Source organism: Urtica dioica, chromosome 5, assembly GCF_054948205.1.
Source record: "Urtica dioica subsp. dioica isolate 48M chromosome 5, U.dioica_male_clone48M_v1_H2, whole genome shotgun sequence".
Taxonomy (NCBI): Eukaryota; Viridiplantae; Streptophyta; class Magnoliopsida; order Rosales; family Urticaceae; genus Urtica; species Urtica dioica.
The window spans coordinates 30284959-30307728 of record NC_142760.1 but is presented as its reverse complement, the minus strand read 5'-3'; the positions used below and the strand labels follow the sequence as shown (position 1 = coordinate 30307728).

The window sequence follows — 22770 nt, the reverse complement described above, 5'->3', positions numbered from 1 at the left end:
GACCAAGCACATAGATATCTTCACAAAGGCTCTCGATGCTGCTCAATTTGAATTACTCAAAGTTGTTCTGAATGTTTGTTCTCTAGATTAATAGAAATTAATGGGCCAGTCAAAAATCAAGTGGGCCAAAATTTTTATCGATGTGGGCCCAATCGCTTCAGAAGATGGGAGTTATTTTTTTCAAACTTGGGTACACACGTGTTCTGACACAGAAATCATTGCAATGGTTTATTTCTTGAGAAAGTGCAAGTCGAGTGAAACTGCCGATAAGAATCGTTAGTTTTGCTGCAAACCTTTCAAAAATTCATTTCATTCTCCCAGTACAATTCTCTCTTATGCCCTAATTTCTCTTAAGTTTGTCGTCATCGTGAAAGTGGTGTCCACTCGTCGAGGTTTCTCTACTTCAGGTGCGCCGAAAGAAAGCACGAAGAAGATGGATGGAGTCGCCGGGGGTTCTAAGGAGTTTGTGGCTGGTGTTCTAAGGAGAATGATGAAAGCACAAAAGCATGGTGTCAAGATCTTCAGGGGGAAGGTTCCTAAAGATTCGATGGTCAGGCCAGAGATTCCTCTACTGGTGAACCTACCCTAGATCTTCGAAGTGATCTCCCTCTCGATCCTACAGTTAGAGGCCTGATCCTAAAGAACATTGAGACTATTCTTTTCTCCGAGCCCTCATTGCATGTGGCTCAGGGTGAAGATCCCGTCTCCGGTGATGCAACCGTCGAAGGACAAGGTAATCCTAATCCTTCTCTGATATCAGATTCTGGAAATTCGTAGAAACCTAGTCGATCCCAAGGAAACTAGACATACTGGTCTCCCTAAAGAAATGGTCCCTGATGACACAGAGAGACCCTCCTCAGATATCCCTCGTGATGTTGAGGCCACCGAACAGGTTCCCCAAGAGACTAGCACGAATGAAGACCCCACTCTTGCTTAGATGGCCAGAGATCTTAAGGAATGTGGATACAATTATGAAGAAGTGGCCCAAGGTGTCCACAAGACAACTAATGTGGGCATCGTTACAAAATTTAGGAACGAAGAAGAACTCTTGTCTGTCATAAACAGTGAAACTCTTGCCTTTGAAAAACCTTCTGACCTCTCACTGATCCTAAGGACAAGAAGGATGTCAAGAAGAATAAAAGCACCCCGAAGAAGAAGAAATCCAAGCCTATTGAGAAAAAGAAGAGAAAAGTATAGTCAGAAGAGGCTCATGTGTCTAAGAAGAAAAAGGTTGCTCTTAAGAAATGGATAGAAGATGCTGAAGATCATTATGCTCCTGATGATGTTTCTGATTTTGTGACTAACATCCTTGAGGAAGATGAAGAAAATGAACGTAACTCAGAAAAAGAAGAAGAAGAATCCTAGGAGTAACGTCCCCGATGTTCCCCTAGATGAGATCTCCTTCCACACAATTCAGAATGCTAGTAGATGGAAGTTTGTGATTTTCAGGAGCATTGCCCCCATGCATGTGCTCTCTGAACAAGCCTTGAATTGTACTGAAATTATTTAATATATCAAGGATTCTGATCTGTTGAGGACGGTAACCTTAGTTGGTCCCTACAACGTGCAACTAGTGAGGGAATTCATTGTCAATCTTCCTGCCAAGATGGATGATCCCAGCTCTCTACACTTTCATAAGGTGCATGTTCATGGAAAATGCATAGATTTCTCTCCTATAGTCATCAATGACTTCATTGGAAGAGTCCCTCCCTCAACTGAAGATCCTAATCCTTCCAAGCCTGCTATAGTGGAAGAGATCACATGTGGGAAAGAAAAGAAAGGTTGGCCTTTCAAGGTCTCTACCATGCCTCTTATGAGCTCAAGGTACTATCTCCTCCACGAGATATAAGTCAAGAACTGGGTCCGTACATGTCATTCTACTAGGGTATAAAGTGAACTTCGTCACTTTCGTGTACCCATCGGCAGCCCTTTCGGGGGTTCCTTAGGGACCCTGCTTCACCTTAATTGTTATTTGAACAAGTAAAAGTTATGTCTTGGTCCGAGTGGGTCCCTCACTCTCGCTTAGTATCTCTACTAGGTTGGCACATGTGGAGCTATGGACCATGGGAAATTTGTATATAAACAAGTTATGAGACATGTTGGGTCTGAGGCCATCAAGATCCATATAGCCTATCCTTCCTTTATGTGTGGAATCATGCTTCGAAAACACCTTGGTATTCTTATTGAGGATGAAGTGAAATCTTCCTGCACTGCTACTGCCAAGATTTCATTCAGCTACAAGCTCTTTGAGTCTCACCGTTGCTGACATTAAGAGATCTCCCTCAATAGGCCTCAGTCTTTCCATGTCTGCTAATCTCAGGTCCCATATGGCTTGGACTTTGATTCGCGAACTCAAGCATCTAGAGGAAGTGATTTCCAGTGCCTCTTAGAAGAAAAGATAGATTGAAGATGATGATTCCCTCAACTACTGCATCTACTTCGTCTGCATCTGTGCCAGATGATGTTCAAACCACTACCAACTAGTATTGGTTACTGCCTCTCTTTGTACCTTATGCACAAATCTTTTCTTTGGTATGTAATATGTCTCCTCTAAGTCCATTTCTAAGACCAATTTATTATCTGGTATGTTGTTATCTCCTTAGACTCAATTTTTCTTTCTTGAGGCGAATAGGGGGAGTATTTTGTGTGTTGCTTGAAACTCTTCTCTTTTGCTGATGAAGACTCTTGTCTGCCTCTCTGGATATGAATCTTGTTGTGAAGTTGAGTTTCTGCCTGATTAGTTGTTGTGTTTGTCTCTCTGTAAGTCATTGTGACATGTAGAGTGTGGCAGTGTGTCTTCTAGTCTTCCTCATGTGAGATTCAGTTTGCAGTGAAAGTTTCAGTGGTCATTAGACGTAGTGTTTGTCCTTCAAAAAGCCAAAGATGGAGTTTGTTGATATTCTTGTGTTGGCTGTTCTTGACATGGAAAAACTGATGTTCTCTCGGATGATGGGAACATCTTGTAGAAAGTTCTCTACCTGCTTTACACGTCAAAGTTGTGACGTGGTTTTTGCTGACAGTCTTTTTTTGTCTCTTTAGCTTTCGCATTTTTCCGATCGTCCAATGAGAGCTCTACATGTGCATTAGAAAACCCTAGCCCAGGACACTATGTCTGATTAAACTTAAACATAACTTGATTTAAATCTAACCTGGTCTCGCCTGATGCGCGCGATTCTACGCCCGCTCGTGCTAAGAGCGTGTTAGACTATCCCTTGTGATTGCAACAGTTGTTCTTGGGAGGCTCGCATTTCTTCCCACATTTCCCGTGTTAGGACAAAGGGCTCGGGAATGTCGGCGCGAGGGGTCGGTGTAGGCCTCGATCCCATTACGGGAGTGGTCGGTGTGGGCCTCGATCCCATTGCGGAATGGTCGGACTACCAAGACGAACACGTCATGGAGTGTCTGACACGTGTTCATCGTCGGAGTCACGTGGAGTGTCTGACACGTGTTCGTCGTCGGAGTCTCCGATGATGACATCTTCTGCAACAGTCGTGACTCGATCTATTTCTTCATCGATATCTCGTGGCTCTATCGCGTCTTCTCCCTCGACGTCTATGGGATACAGACATTTGCTCGTCTGTGTCTCAAGGAGAGTGAAAAATTCTTTCTCTGCTGCCCTTGGTCTCAACATTTGAAGAACACCCACCTACAAAACCAAAAACAATTATTAATATTCCAAAATAATGTAACATACATTCAATAAAAGTTAAAATAATAAAAAGTTACCGTTTTTTTTATTCAGGACGGCCTCGATGTCTTTGCCCATGATGACCACGTTACTAGACCATAAGTGCATTCTGGGCACACGCATCCCCTGGTTCGACCCGAACCTCATCCCGATCTCTGGGATAGCCTCGTACGCCCAGTAATGAAGGGTATGAAGATTACCCGTCAATGTGTACTTGGCCTCTTTCTGTGCCACGTCCGGCTTGTCCTTCAACTTCTTCTGCAGCATCTCGTGATAATGCCTTAGGTTCACCGAGAGGCTGGAATACGTCTCCGCCCAACTCAAATTTCCCCAAGGCATCTTCAAGAAGAAGGGGAGGTCTTCTACGATGTATACAAATTTCTGCCACCTTTCCTCGATGAATTTGTTGGCCGGTTGTCCCAGAAGATACCCATACACAAATACGAGCAGCCCGAGCTTGAATGCGTCGTCATGGCTCTGACATATGGTGAACGCGTTGATCAACACGCTCAACTTGCTTCCGACGACGCCGTTCAAGTAGTCTGTGATCAATCGGTCGCTGTTTCGCTCGTCTTGTTCGGCTTTAGTCAGACCGTCTTCATAGCTCATCCCCGAGACGAGTGCGTACTCGAGGCGTCCAAATCTTACTCGTTTGCCTCCGATACCAAAATGTATCTCCCCCCATACGGTCGCCTCGATCTTCTTCTGAAGGAAAGTATGTACGAGCACCGGTGAGAAACCGAGCTCGCTCTCTGAAAAAAATTGCTCGAACGGAGTCTCGTGGATTCGATCTTTTATCCCAAGCTCATCGAATCTCCTTCGTACGAGCTTCAAGATCCCCGTCCCACCGTAGGTGATACGACCCGGGAATGGGAAATTGTATATGTAGTTCAAATTGTCCTAAAAAAACGACAAAAAAATTAGGTCAGAATCATAATTCATCGTATGGCATCGTAGAGACTCGTATAGCATCGTAATTTTTTTTTTAAACTATCGTACAGCATTGTACATCATCGTACGACATCGTATGGCATCGTACGACATCGTATGGCATCGTACGACATCGTATGGTATCGTATGCCAATTTTTTTTTAAAAAAACTTAAACCCATCGTACACCATCGTATCGCATCGTACAACTCTATGAATTTCATCGTTTGACATCGTACGATGCATCAACCTCATCGTACACTGGCCCTAATTTCAAACCCTAATATTCTAAATCCGACCCAAATCAGCTCAAATCAACTCAAATCAGATAATAACTAAGTCCTAAACCCTATTCTAACTATTTTCAATGAAGTTTAACAAGAAATTAGATGAAAAACTTACCTTTTTCGTTGTTTTAAGAGCTTGAGATTTCTGACCTCCACCGCCGCCGGAGTTCGAACCTTTTCCATCGTATGCCATCGTACCAGATTGTATCACGTCGTACAAGGTCGTATTGAATCGTACCGACTCGTACAAGGTCGTATTGAATAGTAGATAATTTTTTTTAGAGAAAGAGTGAGAGAAATTGAGTGTGATTGAAATGATAAAAATGAAGAGTGAGAGAATGTCGAGTGAGATAGAGGAGAGAGAGAGAGAGATGTCGAGTGAGATTTTGTTTAAGGGGTATATTTGTCTGTTTTGGGTCCAAAAGTCCATTTTTAGATATTTTTAAACATTAGGGTCTAATCTTGATATTTAATGTATTATTAAGCCCAATTAATGAAATTTCTCTTTGTATAATAGCCAATCTTTTGTAAATTTTCTGTAAATAGCCACCTCAACTTATTTACATTAATAAAAAAAACAAAAAAACCCATAATAGGCGAGAATAATTTTGGGTATTTTAATCTTTTTGAGTGCCGTAAATAAGTTGATGTGGCTATTTACAAAAAATTTACAAAAGGTTGGCTATTTACCAATTCTTAGACTTTTGGTGGCTTATTTGGCTAATTTTTTTGTTTTTAAAACAAGTTAAAGGGTAGATGATCTAATGTTTCATTTCTTGTCTATGATTTCTTATAGAAATTATTTATATATAAATGATTTTTTTTGCCAATGATCAATGAGGTTATACTGATTTGATTGAAATTCATACATAGTTTAAAAATGGGCGTTATAGAGTTGTAGCAAAAAATAAGTTATAAAATTGGAATGTAACCAACGTTTACAAACATTTAAGAAAATAGTCAATGACAACTATATTGACTTAAATATCCTCATTAAACATGCTATAATTAACATAAAAATGTAAATAATTTTAAAAATCGAAAATTAATGACAATGAGTTTATTTTTGAAGCTCTCCTCGCCACGAATCCGTAGAATTTGGAATCACTCAATTTCAAGTTCATATGAGGAATATTCATTTTTGAAGTTTTGAAGAACAAAAAACTATTTTAAATAAAGGACAAAATGGAAAATTAAAATGGGTTATTCAAGTGTCACCTCATCGGTTTGGCTATTTTCCTAAAATTTCGAAACGTTAGATATATCACAAACGTTAAGTTTATAATGGCTTAGTTAGTTACAAATTTATTTAAAAATAGGTATTCCATCATATTTTACAATAAAAGAAAAGAAAATATAACACATATTTCATATGTTTCCGGTTAGAGATTTAGCTGCCATTTCAGACCTCTATTATTAGAGGTTAAATCTCTAAAGAGGTCTAACTTTGTTTTTTTCTTACAAATGTGAAGACCTAGAATATTATTTTTTAAAAAAGAAAACCAGGAGGTTTTATTAATACCTAGTGATGCAGCTCTCGACTTTGAGATCTGGCAAATGGATGTTAAGACTGTCTTTCTGAACGGCAATCTTGACGAGCGCATTTAAATGGCTCAACCAGATGGCTCGTGGAAGAAGGTCAAGTGACCAAGGTTTGTAAGTTGCTTAAGTCCATTTATGAATTAAAGCAAGCATCTAGGTCATGAAATATTAGATTCGATGAAACTGTGAAGAGCTTCGATTTTGAGCAGTCAATAAATGAGCCTTGTGTTTACAAGTTAATACTCGAGGGCAAAGTTGTGTTTCTGGTATTGTATGTCGATGATATATTACTCATAGGTAATGATGTGGGTAAATTATCTGATGTTAAAATCTGGCTAGCAAAGCAGTTCGATATGAAGGATGTAGGAGAAGACGCGTACATTCTGGGGATTCAGATCTTTCGAGATCGGAAGAACTGGACTTTATCGCTCTCTCAAGCATCTTATATTGATAAGGTGATGGATTGCTTCTCGATGCAAGACTCCAAGAAGGGCCAAACACCCTTTAGGCATGGAGTCTCACTCTCTAAGGATCAGTCTCCCAAGACTACACAAGATATTGAGGACATGAGAAAAATTCCTTACGCCTAAGCCATGGGAAGTCTCATGTATGCTATGCTTTGTACTAGAACAGATTTCTGCTTTGCAGTTGGCGTAGTAAGCCGTTTTCAGTCCAACCTTGGACCCGAGCACTGGATTGATGTTAAGCATGTTCTTAAGTATCTTCGGAGAACTAGGAACTTGATGCTTACATATTTAGGTACTGACCTGACTATGACGGGATATACCGACTCCGATTTTCAAGCGGATAAGGATTCCAGGAAATCCACTTCAGGATCTGTGTTCATCCTAAATGGTGGATCTGTTGTTTAGAGGAGTATCAAGCAATCTTACATTGCCGACTCCACAATGGAAGCGGAATATGTGGCTTCTTGTGAAGCATCCAAAGATGCTGTATGGCTTAGAAAATTCCTTAAGTATTTGAAGTCGTTCCAAAAGTATATGAGCCCGTGACACTTTATTGTGATAATATTGGAGTTGTCGCTAACTCAAAGGAACCTCGAAGCCATAAGCGCTCTATGCATATTGAGAGGAAATACCATTTGATTCGAGAGATCGTGCAACGCGGAGACGTGGTGGTGAAGAAGATCTTGACGGTGGACAACCTGGCAGATCCATTCACCAAAGCTTTAGCCAACAAGGTCTTCGACCAGCATTGGGAGGGATTAGGCATGAAGGATTACTCACATCTTCTTTGAGTCAAGTGGGAGTTTGTTGGCATTGGTGCCCACAAGAAGAGTAGTAGTTATTACTTATTTGCATTTGATGTAATAAAGTCTCACGAAGACTCTTGCTTGTAACTGCTGAATAATTAATAAAATTTGAAACTTTCATTCATTCTTCGTTGTCTGTTTGAAGCTTTATGATAAACCATAGTCTTTAGTCCTTAAACAAACCTAACAACAATTGAAGAGTCAAATATAGATTTGCATGAACAAACTCTTTATGGTTTGCTTAAAACAGCATATTCACAATCTAAGGATTGTTGTCAATGGTGCCCACAAGAAGAGTTGTAGTCTTTACTTTGTACATTTGATGTAATAAAGTCCCACGAAGACTCTTGCTTGTAATTGCTTATTCATTAATAAAAAGTTGAAACGTTCATTCATTCTTCTTTGTCTGTTTGAAGCTTTATGATAAAACATTAGTCTTTAGTCCATAAACAAACTTGACAACTTACGAAGAGACAAATGTAGATTTGCATGAACAAACTCTTCGTAGTTTGCTTAAAACGATATATTCGCAATCTAAGGGTCAAAAGACTATTGACCTCAGTACGATTGTTAGGAGAATCTATGATGTTTGCTTATGGGGCATTGAGAGTTGGAGATTCTATAGTTCTTCTAGGTATCTTCCGAAGGTACTGAATTGACCAGTGCACTTCTAGAGACAAAATAAGTACAAACCATTTAACCTCTTATGTCTCGAAATCACTATGTATGAATTGCATCGTGCTTACCTTAATCTTGAAATGAGACATGTCATTTTAAGCTTACGTATTCTCATTTGAGAAAGTCAGAGTTCGGACTCACTATGTGATTCTGAACAGGACCTATTAGTGAAGTACTAAGTTGTGAAGAAATCATGAGTAACTTTGTGAAGTTCTCATAGATATGGAATTCACGTACAAGATTGCTTAAATGCAATGTATATCACCTCATGCTTTGTTCCTTGGAATGTGAATAAATGAACTGGCCAGTGTCCAAATTGAGTCTTGACTCTTTTGGATGAAACAATGTGACTTGTTAGCTACTCGTCAATACATTGTTTCTAATTTATTCACAAGCGACAAAGGAGTTGAGGAAATAACAGCTAGAAGGGTAAAATGGTAATTTTGTAAATCCCGACTAGCTGATGATATTCATGAAGGGTAAACATAGATAATATTCAGTGGATCCACTCATTACAATTAAGTAGAATTCTTGAGCAGAAAATATATTCATTTGAACCGAGAGATTTCAGTGTCAACTCTTTAGTGGAGTCAGTTGACATTAAGCTAAACTTGGAAAATGTTTGTGAACTTTTGAGTCCAAGTATTTAGCTCAAGCTTTGTTCATTTGGATCCATGAGGTCACTTTCACAAATCACATCGAGTAGGAATAGTTAAACTAAAAGCTAAGACAAAACAAGAACGAGACAAGTTTTGCGAAAATTGTCTAAAGGGTATTTTTGTCTTTTTAGACATAGGACGAAATGAATGTCAATAAATTTTTTGACATTGTCATATGATGACAAATGAAACTTAAAACCACTCGGCCATAATAAGTTATTTGGACCATGAGGATTAATTTCATTTCATGGGATTTTACTTGAAAATTCTAAATGGGCTTTTCTTATGTTGTCATGAACAAATGAAGAAAAATCTAGAAGCTCATTCTAGAAGCCTTGCACGTCCAATCTAAGGAAAATAAGGCTGAATTTCGTTCATGCCATAGTGTGAACGAGAGTTTATTTTGTGCATTAATGTATGAAGATACTTGCCAAAAGAAAAAGAGGAAACAAATTTGCATCTAGGATCAAGTAGTATTTTGGCCAACTAAGGAACGAGTAAATGAGGAAACAAATCCAAGGTGTCATGTGAACATCTTGGACGTGCAACATGATGGGAAAAGAGGAAATAACACTTTCTCATGAATATGTGATATTCTATAGAAAAGAGGAAACTACCTTTTGAAGGTAATCCTCCTTCTATAAATACCCCACCTCATTCTCATTGTTTCTCATCCCACATAAGTTAGAGATTGAGAGCTTCTCTCTCTAGAACTTGTGGTTGCCGCCTCCTTCCTCTATCTCTCTAGTTTTCTTTTTGTTTTTGTTTTGGCACCTAGGTCCACATTTGATCTAGTGTTTTAGCTCTTCGACTTTGAGACTTGTTCTCGAGTCGTCGTGTTTAAAAGTGCCCACACACTAATTCCTTTTTTCTCGAGTGATTCTAGTGATAGAAACTATCGTGGTTGTTCGAGTTGCCGAGGAAGGAAGAGAGACGTGCTGCGAGGGGAGACGAACGTTGCAACTTTCCAAAAGCTTCTCAACGTTCAAGCTTCTAAAAAGGTTAGTAAATTTATTATGCTCATAATAGTTTTTATTTATATGTACTTCCTATTTGTCTAGGTTAGTAAAATCGTTTTACTTGTCAAAAAGAAATTTTTTAAATTCCGCCGCTTGCCCGAAGGGTTAAATGTTTTCTTAAACCCTAGATCAATTCCAACAAGGATCACAGAGCTATTGATCTCAGTATGATTGTTAGGAGAATCGATAATGTCTGGTTATGAGACATAGAGAGTTGAAGACTCTATAGTTCTTCCTAGGTATCTTCTAAAGATACTGAATTGACCAGTGCACTTCTAGAGACATTGTAAGAACAAACTATTTAACCTCTTCTGTTTCAGAGTCACTGTGTATGAATTGCATCATGCTTACCTCAATCTTGAAATAAGACATGACATTTCATAGCTTACGTATTCTCATTTGAGAAAGTCAGAGTTCTAGATTCACTATGTGATATAGACAAGACTTGTTGGTGAAGTACTAAGTTATGAAGATGTCATGAACAACTTTGTGAAGATCTCATAGATATGGAATTCATGTACAAGATTGCTGAAATGCAATGTATATCACATCATGCTTTGTTCCTTTGAATGTGAATAAATGAATTGGGCAGTGTCCAAACAGAGTCATGACTCTTTTGGATGAATCGATGTGACTTGTTAGCTCATCGTCAATACATTGTTTCTAACTTATTCACAAGCGACAAATGAGTTGAGGAAATAACAACTAGAAGGGTAAAATGGTAATTTTATAAATCCTATCTAGTTGATGATATTCATGAAGGGTAAACATAGATAATATTCGATGGATCCACTCATCACAATTAAGTAGAATTCTTGAGTAGAAAATATATTCATTTGAACCGAGAGATTTCAGTGTTAACTCTTTAGTGGAGTTAGTTGACATTAAACTAGAACTTGGAAAAGGTTTGTGAACTTTTGAGTCCAAGTATGCTAGCTTAAGCTTTGTTCATTTGGATCCATGAGGTCACTACCACAAGTCATTAAAGTAGGATTAGTTAAACTACAAGCTAAGTCAAAACAAGTTAAAATGTTGAACTAGACAAGTTTTACGAAAATTGTCTAAATGGTAATTTTGTCCATTAGGACACAAGATGGTATGAATGTCAATAAATAAGTTTTTTGACGTTGTCATATGATGACAATAAAATAGTTCACACGGCCAACATGGGAATATTGGGCCTTGAGGATTGAATTTCATTTCATGGAATTTTATGTGAAAATTCTACATGGGTTTTTCTTGTATTGTTATGAACAAATAAAGAAACATCTAGAAGCATGTTCTAGAAGCTCAAAAATCGTCCAACATGTAGAGAGAAAGAGAGTTTATTTTGTGCGTTGATGTATGAAGATACTTGTCAAAAGAAAAAGAAGAAACAAATCCATAGCATGATGCTATGTAATGGGCGGCCAAGTAAGGATAAAACAAATGAGGAAACAAATCCAAGGGCATTTTCGCAATGAGTTGCACGCCCAAGGTAGAAAAAGGAAACTAAGAGTTTCTCATGAATATGTGATATTCAATAGAAAAGAGGAAACTATCTTTTCAAAGCAATCCTTCCTCCTATAAATACCACACCTCATTCACAATATGCAACACACAAGCTTTAGAGATTGAGAGCTTCTCTCTTTAACCTTGCCGCCCCCCTCTCTCTCTCAATCTTCTTGCTCTTTTGTTTTGGCACCTAGGTCCTAATTAGACCTAGCATTTTGTTTTAGCTCTTTGACTCAAACACAAGTTCTTGAGTCATAGTGTTTAAAAGTGCCCACACACTAAATCCTAACCAAACTCGAAAGACTCTAGTGGTAGAAACGTTCGTGGTTACTCACATGTTCAAGAAGATTCGAGGGGGGCAAGCTTAGTGGGGAGACGAACGATTCAACCTTTCTGAAAGCTTCTCAACGCTCAAGCTTCAATCAAGGTTGGTACCGAGTGAAAACTCATAATAGTTTTTAAATTTTAAATTATACGCTCATGCACTTTGTCTAGGTAGTAAAATTGTTTTACTTGATTCTAAAGAAATTTTTATATTCCACCGCTTGCTAGAAGTGATAATCTTTTCTTAATCCTAGATCTATTCCAACAAACTGGGGATAGATTGGATCACCGACTTGATAAACGTCTCTCTCCCACCCATCAAAAAAAGTTTTCCCTTCCAGTCGTTGATCCTCTTTATCGCTCTCGTCCGGGGATAGCCAAACTGAATATTCTTGGGACGCATCGAGAATGTGGGCAGCCCCAGATAAAGATCGATTCCCTCCGTGTGTTGAACTCCGAGTATTGACTTGACCTCCTCGATATGGGTCGGGGTTGTGTTCGAGGAGAAAGAGATGGTCGACTTCTCCATGTTCACGACTTGTCCAGAGGCCCTTGAGTAGATGTTGATGCACTCAATTAGGGCTCTACACTCGCCTGCTTCAGCCCGGAAAAAGATGAGGCTGTCGTCGGCAAAGAAAAGTGTGACACCGATTGGCTCCGCCTCTATATTTGGGCCTCGTGAGTCAATCTACGTTGCACCTATGAATGGATCAAGGACAAGAAGCTCTGAGCACATAAGAGGAAAATGTATGGTGAGAGAGGGTCACCTTGCTGATGGCCACAGGAAGCTGTGAAATTTTCAAAGATGAGGCCGCTAACGAGAACCGAGAAGCTAGTGGTGGATACGTAGTTCATGACTCGCGAGATGCACCTGAAGATATGGCCATTGAATCCTATTGTAGGCTTTACTCATGTCTAGTTTTAGCGCTGCGTAGTCTACTCGGCCTCAGGACCGAGATCGGAGCTAATGGTTGCACTCGAAACCCAACATGATGTTGTCGCCGATATTTCGACCGGCAATGAACGCACTCTGGTTGTCGTCCACCACCCTCCCAAGCGCCAATTTCAATCAGTTTTCCAAAGCTTTCGCCACAATCTTGTAAAGAATATTACATAACGAAATGGGGCGAAAATCCTTGATATGAGCCGGCTTTTTGACCTTCGAGATCAGCGAGAAAAGGGTGTTGTTTCAAGTAGCAACACTTTCTCCACCGTTTAAGATATTTAGGCAGTTGTCCACCACGCCATCACCAATGATTTTCCAACAATTTTGGAAGAAACACGCCGACCACCCATCTAGTCCCGGTGCCTTAGCGGGGTGCATGCCAAATAGCGCATTTTCAATCTTCTCCCCCAAAAAGTCATCTTCAAGCGTCCATCCATCCGAGAGAGCAGGGATCATTGGCGAGATTCCAACCGAGATCTCCGCTTCGCTCGGCTTGGAGGACTCAAAATGAGATTGGTAATGCTTCGCAAAGGCATTCCCTTTATCCACGTCTTTTTATAGCAAGCCACCTGAGTCGTCGGAGATATAAGCTATCATGTTCGTCTTCCGGCGTTGTGTGGCGTAGGCATGAAAAAGCTTCGTATTCTTGTCATCGTGGGTGACCCAAGTGACTCTGGCCCGCTGTTTCCAATGGATCTCTTCCGCAGATAGAAGCTTCTCGAGCCTCGCGTTGAGCAGAGCAATCCGTGGGAATATTATCCCCGTGGAAATCATCCCGCCTTACTGATTTAATCTATTTCCTTAGCTCGAAAATTTGCCTTGGAAACTTCCCAAATCTGTCTCGTCTCTACCTTCAAAGGTATCGCCTCATTCCTTGGAAAGCACACGAAATCCCCCGCACCGAGCCTCCCATAGGACGCCTCCATCGTACTCTTGAAATCAGCCTCATAGATCCATTTTTCCTCGAAAAAGAATCGACGTTTCGGACGGGGGTCGTGCCGCTCCTCGATAGGTTCAAGGCAGAGCCGGATGGGACGGTGATCTGACTTATAATAGTCGTGCTGCTCCTCAAAACGGTCCGAAAATATTCAAACCACATCGAACAAAAAAACTGTGAAAATCGGACCGGACCGGATCGTTTTGAACCGTTTGGACTGTTTTGAACCGTTTAGACCGGATCGTTCTAGACCGCTTTGAACCGTTTGGACCGTTTTCAACCGTTTTACACAATTAAAAAGAAAAAACCATTAATTTTTCACAAAAATAAAAAACATATAATCATGTACGAGAGGGAAACACATGCACAAATGCCTAATTTGACTAGTTGTACATTAATTTTTTTTTAAAATAAACCAGTACGGTTTAACCGTATTTAAAAAAAATTCGGACCGGATCATCTATAATGAATAAACCGAACCGGACCGGACCGAATAAAAAAATTATTTTAAATTGGACCGGCGGTTTAATAATCACTTGGTCTGATTTATGATTTTTACTGTTTTTTGCGTCGGCTTAAAATATACAGCCCTATTCCGTAAATATTATCCGACAACTAATCAGTGGAATTGCGCGGGTGGGAGGATAAAGACGTCGAGGCATAAATGCATATGAATTCCTCGACTCAAATTATTTTCTTCAAAGGAATGCAAAAAGAGATTTCTCTTGATCAAAGCCCAATCTCAACCGTCAAATGTATTAATTTTTCATTTATACTCATCTAATTACCCAATCCTACAGCTAATATTAAAAAATACTTTTTATTATTTCTCAGTTATCGAAAAGAAGAAAAAATAAATAAAATGGAAAGCGGGAGAGAGAGAGTAGCTAGAGTATAGACTAGACTGAGAGAGAGGAAGGGAAGAGAGGAAGGGATCCATATTTTCCTAGAAAAAAACGAAAAGAAATAAATATAAATATAAATAGATCTCTCTCCCTCTTTTTCTCCCTTGAATTTGGATTTTTGATTGAGAGAAAAGAAATTTCATTATTGATTTTATTTATTTATTGATAAATAAATTTCCCAGCTTTACAAAAAAAGATTTTAGAGATCTGAATCCCGAGAAGCTAAACAAAGTAACAAACAGCAGAGAGAGAAGGATCTGATAGTCTGTATTACACTATCACTCTCATTACTTCAATCTCAGCCGTTAATCTCACTCAATCTCCGATTAGGTTTTCTCTCCCGCCGCAAAATCCTAACCGTCAATCGATGAAGAAGCTTGATGGTTGCTAGGGTTTCGAACGCCGATCCATCTCCGATCGAGCTTCACCACCACCTTCAACCCCGCCGCCACCATCGCCGACGATGTCGAAGATCAACGGTCAGATCTCGTGTCCTCATCTCCTGGAGTTCCGAGCCCGCAACGGCGGAGCGAAGCCGTTCCGAGCTCTTCAGGAGTGTCTCCGAGTAAAGCCTCCTGGCGGCCGAGCGGCGATCCGCCGGGAAATCGACGAGGTTCCGCGCTGCGGCGCGTGCGCCTCACCGCCGTCGGCGCGCGCGAGGCTCTACGCTTGCGTGACCTGCGCCGCGGTGTCGTGCCACAACGCGCCGCCGGAATCTTCGCACGCCGCGGCGCACGCGGAGGAAATGCCGCCGGGACACGAGATCGCCGTCGACGTCGATCGCGCCGAGCTTTTCTGCTGCGCTTGCCGCGATCAGGTCTACGATCGCGATTTCGACGCCGCCGTGGTCCTCGCTCACACTTCGTCCTCTTCTTCCGCCTCCGCCGTCGCGCCGGAGACTCCCGATCCGCGGCCGGAGAATCTCCGGAAGCGCCGCCGCGTGGATTACCGTCCCTGGCTGCCGGATCCTCTCGAGCAGATGGCCGTCGCGAATGGATCGGTTCCTCTCGCGTCTACCGAGTTTCCGAGGGGTCTCCGGGGGCTTAATAACCTAGGCAATACGTGCTTCATGAACTCTGTTCTTCAGGCTCTCCTTCACACTCCTCCGCTGAGGAACTACTTCCTCAGCGATCGCCATAACCGGTACTTCTGCCAGGAGAGGAACGGCGTTGTTTCCACGGCCAATGGGAAGGCCGTTCGGAGCTGTTTGGCTTGCGATTTGGATGATATATTCTCCTCTGTCTTCGCTGGTGATCGAAGGCCGTACAGTCCCGCCAAATTCCTGTTTAGGTTCATTTTCGTGCTTCAAAGCGTGTAATTTTTTTCTTTATTGTACATTTTAATTTCTGTGTAATGGTTGTTATAGTTGCTTTATTATGACTTGTTAGTTGGTGGCAACACGCTGCGAATCTGGCGAGCTACGAGCAACAAGACGCCCATGAGTTTTTCATATCGATGCTTGACGGAATTCACGAGAAGGTCGATAAGGAGAAGGATCGGAGGAAACCACAGAGTCAAGGTTATATTTTGACTTCATCTTTCGAGTCAATAAACGCTTAAATTTGATTTAATCAAGTCTTTTATTTTTTTTCTTTTTTCCTTATCTTTTGCCGGGTAAAATATCAAATAGAATTTGTGTGACAAAAATTACTTTCTGTCCTTGTGTTTTAGTATTTTTCAAATTGCATATGTAGGTATCCATATATTCAAACATGCATCTTTCATATATTTCTTTTCTTCATATTTTTAGACACAAAAAAACTTTACTGAACTACAAATTTTTTTAAATAATAATATATTTATTCGTTACTTTACGAGGTTTCCCAAAACTATTGTGGCTTATTAGTTAGAAATTTATAATCGCTATTTTATTTATAAAAAAAAAAACACAAATCTATGGATAAATTTGTATCAGTTTGACAGACAATTTTGTAAATCACACTGATACTAGTAAATTTTGGCCAACCTCAAGATAACAAATAAATTTTGGCCAAACCTCAAGATATCATGTTTGTTATTTTCCCTTTTGTGCAGTAGTTGTATCTTCTTGAGATTGCCTTCTTTGGGATTGTATCTTTGATAAACTTTGTCTTCAAAACTGGTTCAATCAACTAGTTCGTATACCCAATAGCTAGTAGAGGAAGCAAAGCCACAAGTCACCCACTTTCAGTTACATTGAGTATGCTCTTCTATTGATTATGACCAACAGTAATCAATATGGTTGTTACCTTTAGATGTGTTTGAAGAGTGATATAGTCATTTCATTAAGTCAGTTAGTAGAGGGGACAGTTAAACAACCACGATATGCATCAAACAGAACTTGTTGGCAAATCATGGGCCGTTTTGTTTGCCTATCTTAAATTTTTTAGTATTTCTTTCAGTCGAGGCGATTAATTGCTGAGATTAAGAAGTAATTGTAACCTTTAACTGCAGGGCTTGGGTCTAGGTACCTTAGGAGTTGACAAAGAGTGCTCACAGACTTAGGGCTAAAATCTCAACCTCAACCCAGTGGCTGGATGGTTCTTCACTCCACTCCAGTAAGTAAAAAAAAATAAAAAATTATCATAGCCCATTGGGTTTAGTTCTGGTGTTGCCTAGCTTCTAATGATAACTCCCCTTTTTCGGTCTTGTGGCACAGTTGATCCCAGTCAAACAAAGCCTAGATTCTTAACTTAACCAATATATTTAAAAAGTCAGAGGGGGTCGGTTCTAATTGTCAGTTCTTGATTTTGTCTTGCCGTAATAACGGATATTAGTGGGTGGATTGTCAATGCTTGATCAAAGATGACTGTTATTGTAACACTTTTATTATTTCCTTGCTGTATTTCAGGGAGCGGAGATTGCTGTATCGCTCACAGAGTATTCTCCGGCGTCTTGCGATCCGACGTGATGTGCATGGCGTGCGGTTTCACGTCTACGACGTACGACCCTTGCGTTGACTTCTCTCTGGATTTGGAGCCGAACCAGGGAAGCTCCGCAAAGTCAAAGTCAAACCACACTTCCAACAACAGCGAATCGAATCACGGAAATCCGATGCAAAAAAGCCCCGCTACGTCGACACTGACGGGTTGCCTGGACCGGTTCACGAGGCCCGAGAAGCTCGGGTCCGACCAGAAATTCTTCTGCCAGCAGTGCCAAGTGAGGCAAGAGTCTCTGAAGCAGATGTCCATAAGGAAACTCCCTCTGGTCTCTTGCTTCCACATCAAGAGATTCGAGCACTCTTCGGTCCGGAAAATGTCGAGGAAAGTCGACCGGTACTTGCAATTCCCGGTCTCGCTCGACATGTCTCCGTACCTCTCTTCGTCCATCTTGAGGAGCCGGTTCGGGAACCGGATCTTCCCCTTTGACGGGTCAGACCCGGAATCTCCGGACGAGCTTTCATCGGAGTTTGAGCTATTCGCCGTGGTGACCCACACGGGAAAACTCGACGCGGGTCACTATGTGACGTACCTGAGGCTGTGTGAGCGATGGTACAAGTGCGACGATGCTTGGATCACCGAGGTCAACGAGAGCATCGTTCGGGCTGCTCAGGGATACATGATGTTCTATGTACAGAAGATGCTATACTACAAAGCAAGCGAGAAACAGGTTGCTGGGTAATATTTTGCTGATAGGGAAAAAAATAGTTTATACTAATTTTGAAATAATTATTTGAAAGACTGACAAAAAAAAAAAAATTAATTGGCCAGTTTTGTGGAGACATTGCAAAAAAAGGGAAAGAAAAAAAAGAAATGAGAATGTCAAATGGTCAAAAGACAATACCAGGAAGGGTATTAAATTATTTGTCACTTGTTTCCATGTTTCAGCATGAAGTGCTAAATTTTTGAGGCAGTCTTGCATTTGGGAAGGTTTTGGTATTTTTTTAAGGGATTCTTGGGAAATGGATATATCTTTCAGAATTTTGTTTTGCTCTCTGATTAGTTATGGGTTATGGCATTTGCAAGCCTTTATCATGGGGTTTAATTTGGTTCTCTATTTTTTTTTTTTTGTCTTTTATATTTTTTCTACTGAATTCTTGCTTATTAGGAGTCTGGTTTTCTACTGGCGTATGCTAAATTGCTAATCAAATCATCACTTCCTTTCTTATATGGCCGAACGTGCCAAAAAAATCGAGTCTATCCTTGTTTTTCTCCAACACATGAAATGTTTTTTGTACTCAATTCAACAAGACTACTGTCTGCGGGATCCGCTTGGAAGACCATGTTGCGCTATCATTTCATTCAAGCGTAGTTTTTTTAGACTTGAGGTGCTAATTTTCTTGTTAAAAGTTTTTTGTGTTTATACTATGGTATTATATATAGCAAACCGTTTTTCACTATTCACAGTACCGCTTATTTTTTTTGAAAATCGCATAAATAACCTTTAAAACTTACAAAATTCCAGAAACGACTTTAAAAAAATAAACTTACAAAATTCCAGAGATGACTTTAAAAAACGAAAATTTCAGAAACAACTCTAAAAAACGAAAATTACATAAACGACTCTAAAAATGAAAATTCCCTAATCTAACTCTAAAACGATAACAATTTTTAGCCGATTAATAGTTTTTTAATTTAAATTACTTATGATCAGTACAATTATTGAAAATTAATGAACATATAAGTAATGATGTTGGTTAATCATAATTTTTGTGTTGCTAAAAAAAAATTGTGTTCATAATTACAACTTACTATTTCTAATTTTTTTTTTATATCTGAGTTATTATTTAATTAAAATGGTTTTAAATATATATTAAAAAGTGGTAAAAAAAATGTTAACTTTTACGTATGACAAGTGACAACCAACAATTGCAAACCGTTCGCATTATTATCTAAATTAAAATTTATCAAGCCTCCCGGGCAATGCCGGGGCCTATTGCTTGTGTGTGTGTATATATATATGCCTTTTTAACATGGATATACAAAACATGACGAACTAAATTAATAATATCAAACGCGACATGTCGCTGAGGAAGGTGTATCCCTCGACAGCGGTGGCGCTGGTGTCGATGAGGCTGACTGTCCCGAAGCAAATTCATATCCGGGACAAATTCAACTACATATAAGTGAGTGGACATGTGTTAATGTTTTAAAACATTCATCCGCGCCGCACCTATTTTACCAAGTTTAAAATACTCTTCTCTCTCTCATAACCGTCATCTCTTTTTATTTTCTTTTTTTCAAAATTTTCGATTATGCTTGGTAGATTTTTTTCTACTAACTTTCTCACTTTGACAACCCTCGAGACGTTAGCTCAAACTTAAAATGGCAGCAGCATGCCTAGTTATATATCTACGGTCCGCCCATATTTTTACAATCATAACATAATCTTATAAATTTATTTTATATTTTAGATTCTAAAATAGTGTTCTTTTTAACCATGTCCTTTGTCTAATTTTCTGTTATAAGCTTTCTTTGCTACGGACTTTGGCTAGTCATGACCACATGTAATTTGGAATTTTTGTAAATATACCTAATGGAATTTAAATAACAATATCGGAGTTGTCTACTGCTTTTTGTTATGATTATTCATGCCTGATTTACTACAAATTATAGTGATGTTCGCTACTTGAATCATAACTTTGAATGAAGAACCGAACCCAGTTACAAACTTATAATGTGTGAATGTCATATATATTTTTTTTTAAATCTGCAAGTTGTTGTAATCTTTAGTCAGAACATTGCACTTACCGAGGTAATCTGCAATGTCTTCTCTGAGAACTCTTCCCTCCTTCTCTTCCTTGACTTTGATTCGCTCACAAGCTACAATGAGAAATGTACATAAACATTAACTTTCAACATTAATTTTAAGTGGGAGATGAATTTCACCTTCAACTTCAACAGGATTCACATGAAGTTGTTATGAATAATATTCCTAACAATAATATACCTTAGAATCAGGATCTGGGCTGGGTCTCATTCTCATATCCAGCTTCATTTTTGCATCTACTTTCTAATTTCTATATGAGAACTCCCAAAACAAGGCTCTGAAACAATTTTAGACTGATCGTTCAGTTTCTACATGTAAATTACCTTTGCTATTTATAGCTACCATTTTCTCTAAAACTACAATTCATTTTCCATGTGGGACTATTATCTAGCATATATACTTTTCAACTTCAAACAAAAATTCATTTTTCATGCTGCCAAAATACAACACATTTCCATAGATGAAATTAGGCTAAACAAAAGCCCCGTCTATCCTTTTATTCATTTTTTTTTTTTGCGTTCTATGAGGATTATAATTTCAAAAGTAACATTATTCTTGCCACATACATCTTTTAAGTTTCAAGAAAATGGTGAGTAACGAGTAAAATCTCCATCGCCAAAACTCCTTTTACAAATTTGAAACGTGATGCGTTAGGTTGGGAGAGTAACGAGTAGAGCGAAATCATGTGAGGGTTGGGTGATTTTGGTGAGATATGATTCGCTAAGTTTACGGTTGAGCCACAATATTATCTTATCCTATCGTTGACCTACCTAAACATTACCAGCCGACAAAGCCCTATTGATTTATATCATAATCAACTGTCGAGAGAGAGTGTTTGGGAGCTTCTCAAATTAGAGAAGGATTTCTCATTAAGGAATTATTCACAAGTGCAGAGCGTATAAGCTCGAGTACAAGTGTGTCAAAATAGTACGAAAGTTTGTTACACTATCCACACTGGCTTAATTGTACACGTAGGATTAAAGAATTAATAAACAGACCAATAGCATGATGCCATGCCATACGTGCTAATACATACCCTCAAGGTGGATGAAAAAGATATTTGAGGGACATCTTGCTTGTCAAAACGGTGAGTATTGGCGCATACAAGGGTTTGGTGAAAATATCAGCAAGTTGATGACGCGTTCGAATCAGAAGTAGCTTCAAGGCGCCGTAGCGAATTCGGTGCACACGAAATGGCAGTCAATCTCAACGTGTTTCGTGTGTTCGTGAAACACATGGTGAGAAGCAATATATACCGCGGCCTGGTTATCGCAGAAAAGGGTCGTCGGAGAAGAAACTGGAAAACCAAAACTAGTGAGGAGTTGTTGTAACCAAACAAGCTCACTCGTGGCTAGAGCTAACGCTCGATATTCACTCTGCAGAAGAACAAGAGACAGTGACTTGTCAAGGAAGACGCAAAAACCGGTGATAGCGAGTAGACGGACAAGTCGCCCAATCAGCATAAGAAAATCCTCTAAGAAGAGTGTCCGAGAAAGCCAGATAAAACAAGCTCAGGCCAGGCTGACCCTTGATAAAAAGAAGCAAATGATGAACGGCTTGTTAGTGATAGTCTCGAGACGAAACTAAAAATTGGCTCAGATGGTGAACCGAGAAGGTGATGTCGGGTTTACTGATTGTCAAGTGAATCAATTTACCAATGAGGCGACGATAATGAGTGGCAGCCAACTCTGTACCAGTATCAGTGGTCAAGATGATGCGCGGATTCGTGGGAGTGGCGACTGGCTTAGCATAAAGGAATTCAAAATCCTCGAGCAATTGTAAGGTGTATTGGCGCATAGACATACTAGAATCCGAGAGAGCTATTACAAGGCCAAGAAAGAACCTCAAGTCCCCTAAATCCTTGATATTGAATTGGGAGCTCAATAGGAGTTTGACCTGAGAGATGATGGAAGAGTTTGGACCAGTGACGATGATATCATCAACATATAGTAGTACTGTTACAAAGTAATCACTAGAACCTCTTGTGAAAAGGGAATAGTTTGATTCGGATTGAGAAAATCCAAACCGCAGAATGGACTGAGTGAATATGATGTTCCATTGGCAAGAAGCCTGTTTCAAACCATATATGGATTTGTGAAGTATGCAAACCAATTTGCTAGAGCTAGACACTCCCCGAGTCTTGTATCCAAGCGCTAAATCCATGTACACCTCCTCAAACAAATTGACATTCAAAAAGGCATTATTGATGTCAAGTTGAGCTAACACCTAAAGATGAGAAGCTGCAAGTGCCAATAGAATTTTGACAAGAACCAACTTCGCCACAGGAGAAAAAGTATCGATGTAGTCGATGCCTTCTTGTTGGTTATAACCCTTGGCAACGAGACGAGTCTTATGTCTGGCTAGAGTCCCATTGGCACTGAACTTGTTCTTATTCTCGTGC

The 22770-nt window shown here is 39.7% G+C and overlaps 1 protein-coding gene across 1 annotated transcript; it reads left to right on the top strand.

Moving 5' to 3' along the window:
• Positions 1-14614: 14614 nt before the first annotated feature.
• On the top strand, positions 14615-18629 carry UBP22 (ubiquitin-specific protease 22). The gene is made up of 3 exons (XM_089615467.1): positions 14615-15971; positions 16070-16200; positions 17512-18629. Exons 1-3 carry the CDS (start codon positions 15145-15147, stop codon positions 18279-18281), a joined length of 1728 nt encoding a protein of 575 aa, XP_089471593.1. The 5' UTR covers positions 14615-15144; the 3' UTR covers positions 18282-18629.
• The last annotated feature ends 4141 nt before the right edge of the window (positions 18630-22770 follow it).

Coding starts and splice junctions, on each gene's coding strand:
- UBP22 (XM_089615467.1), top strand. CDS start 15,145: ATGTCGAAGATCAACGGTCAGATCTCGTGTCCTCATCTCCTGGAGTTC. Junction 15,972..16,069: donor CCCGCCAAATTCCTGTTTAG/GTTCATTTTCGT, acceptor ATGACTTGTTAG/TTGGTGGCAACACGCTGCGA. Junction 16,201..17,511: donor GAGGAAACCACAGAGTCAAG/GTTATATTTTGA, acceptor GCTGTATTTCAG/GGAGCGGAGATTGCTGTATC.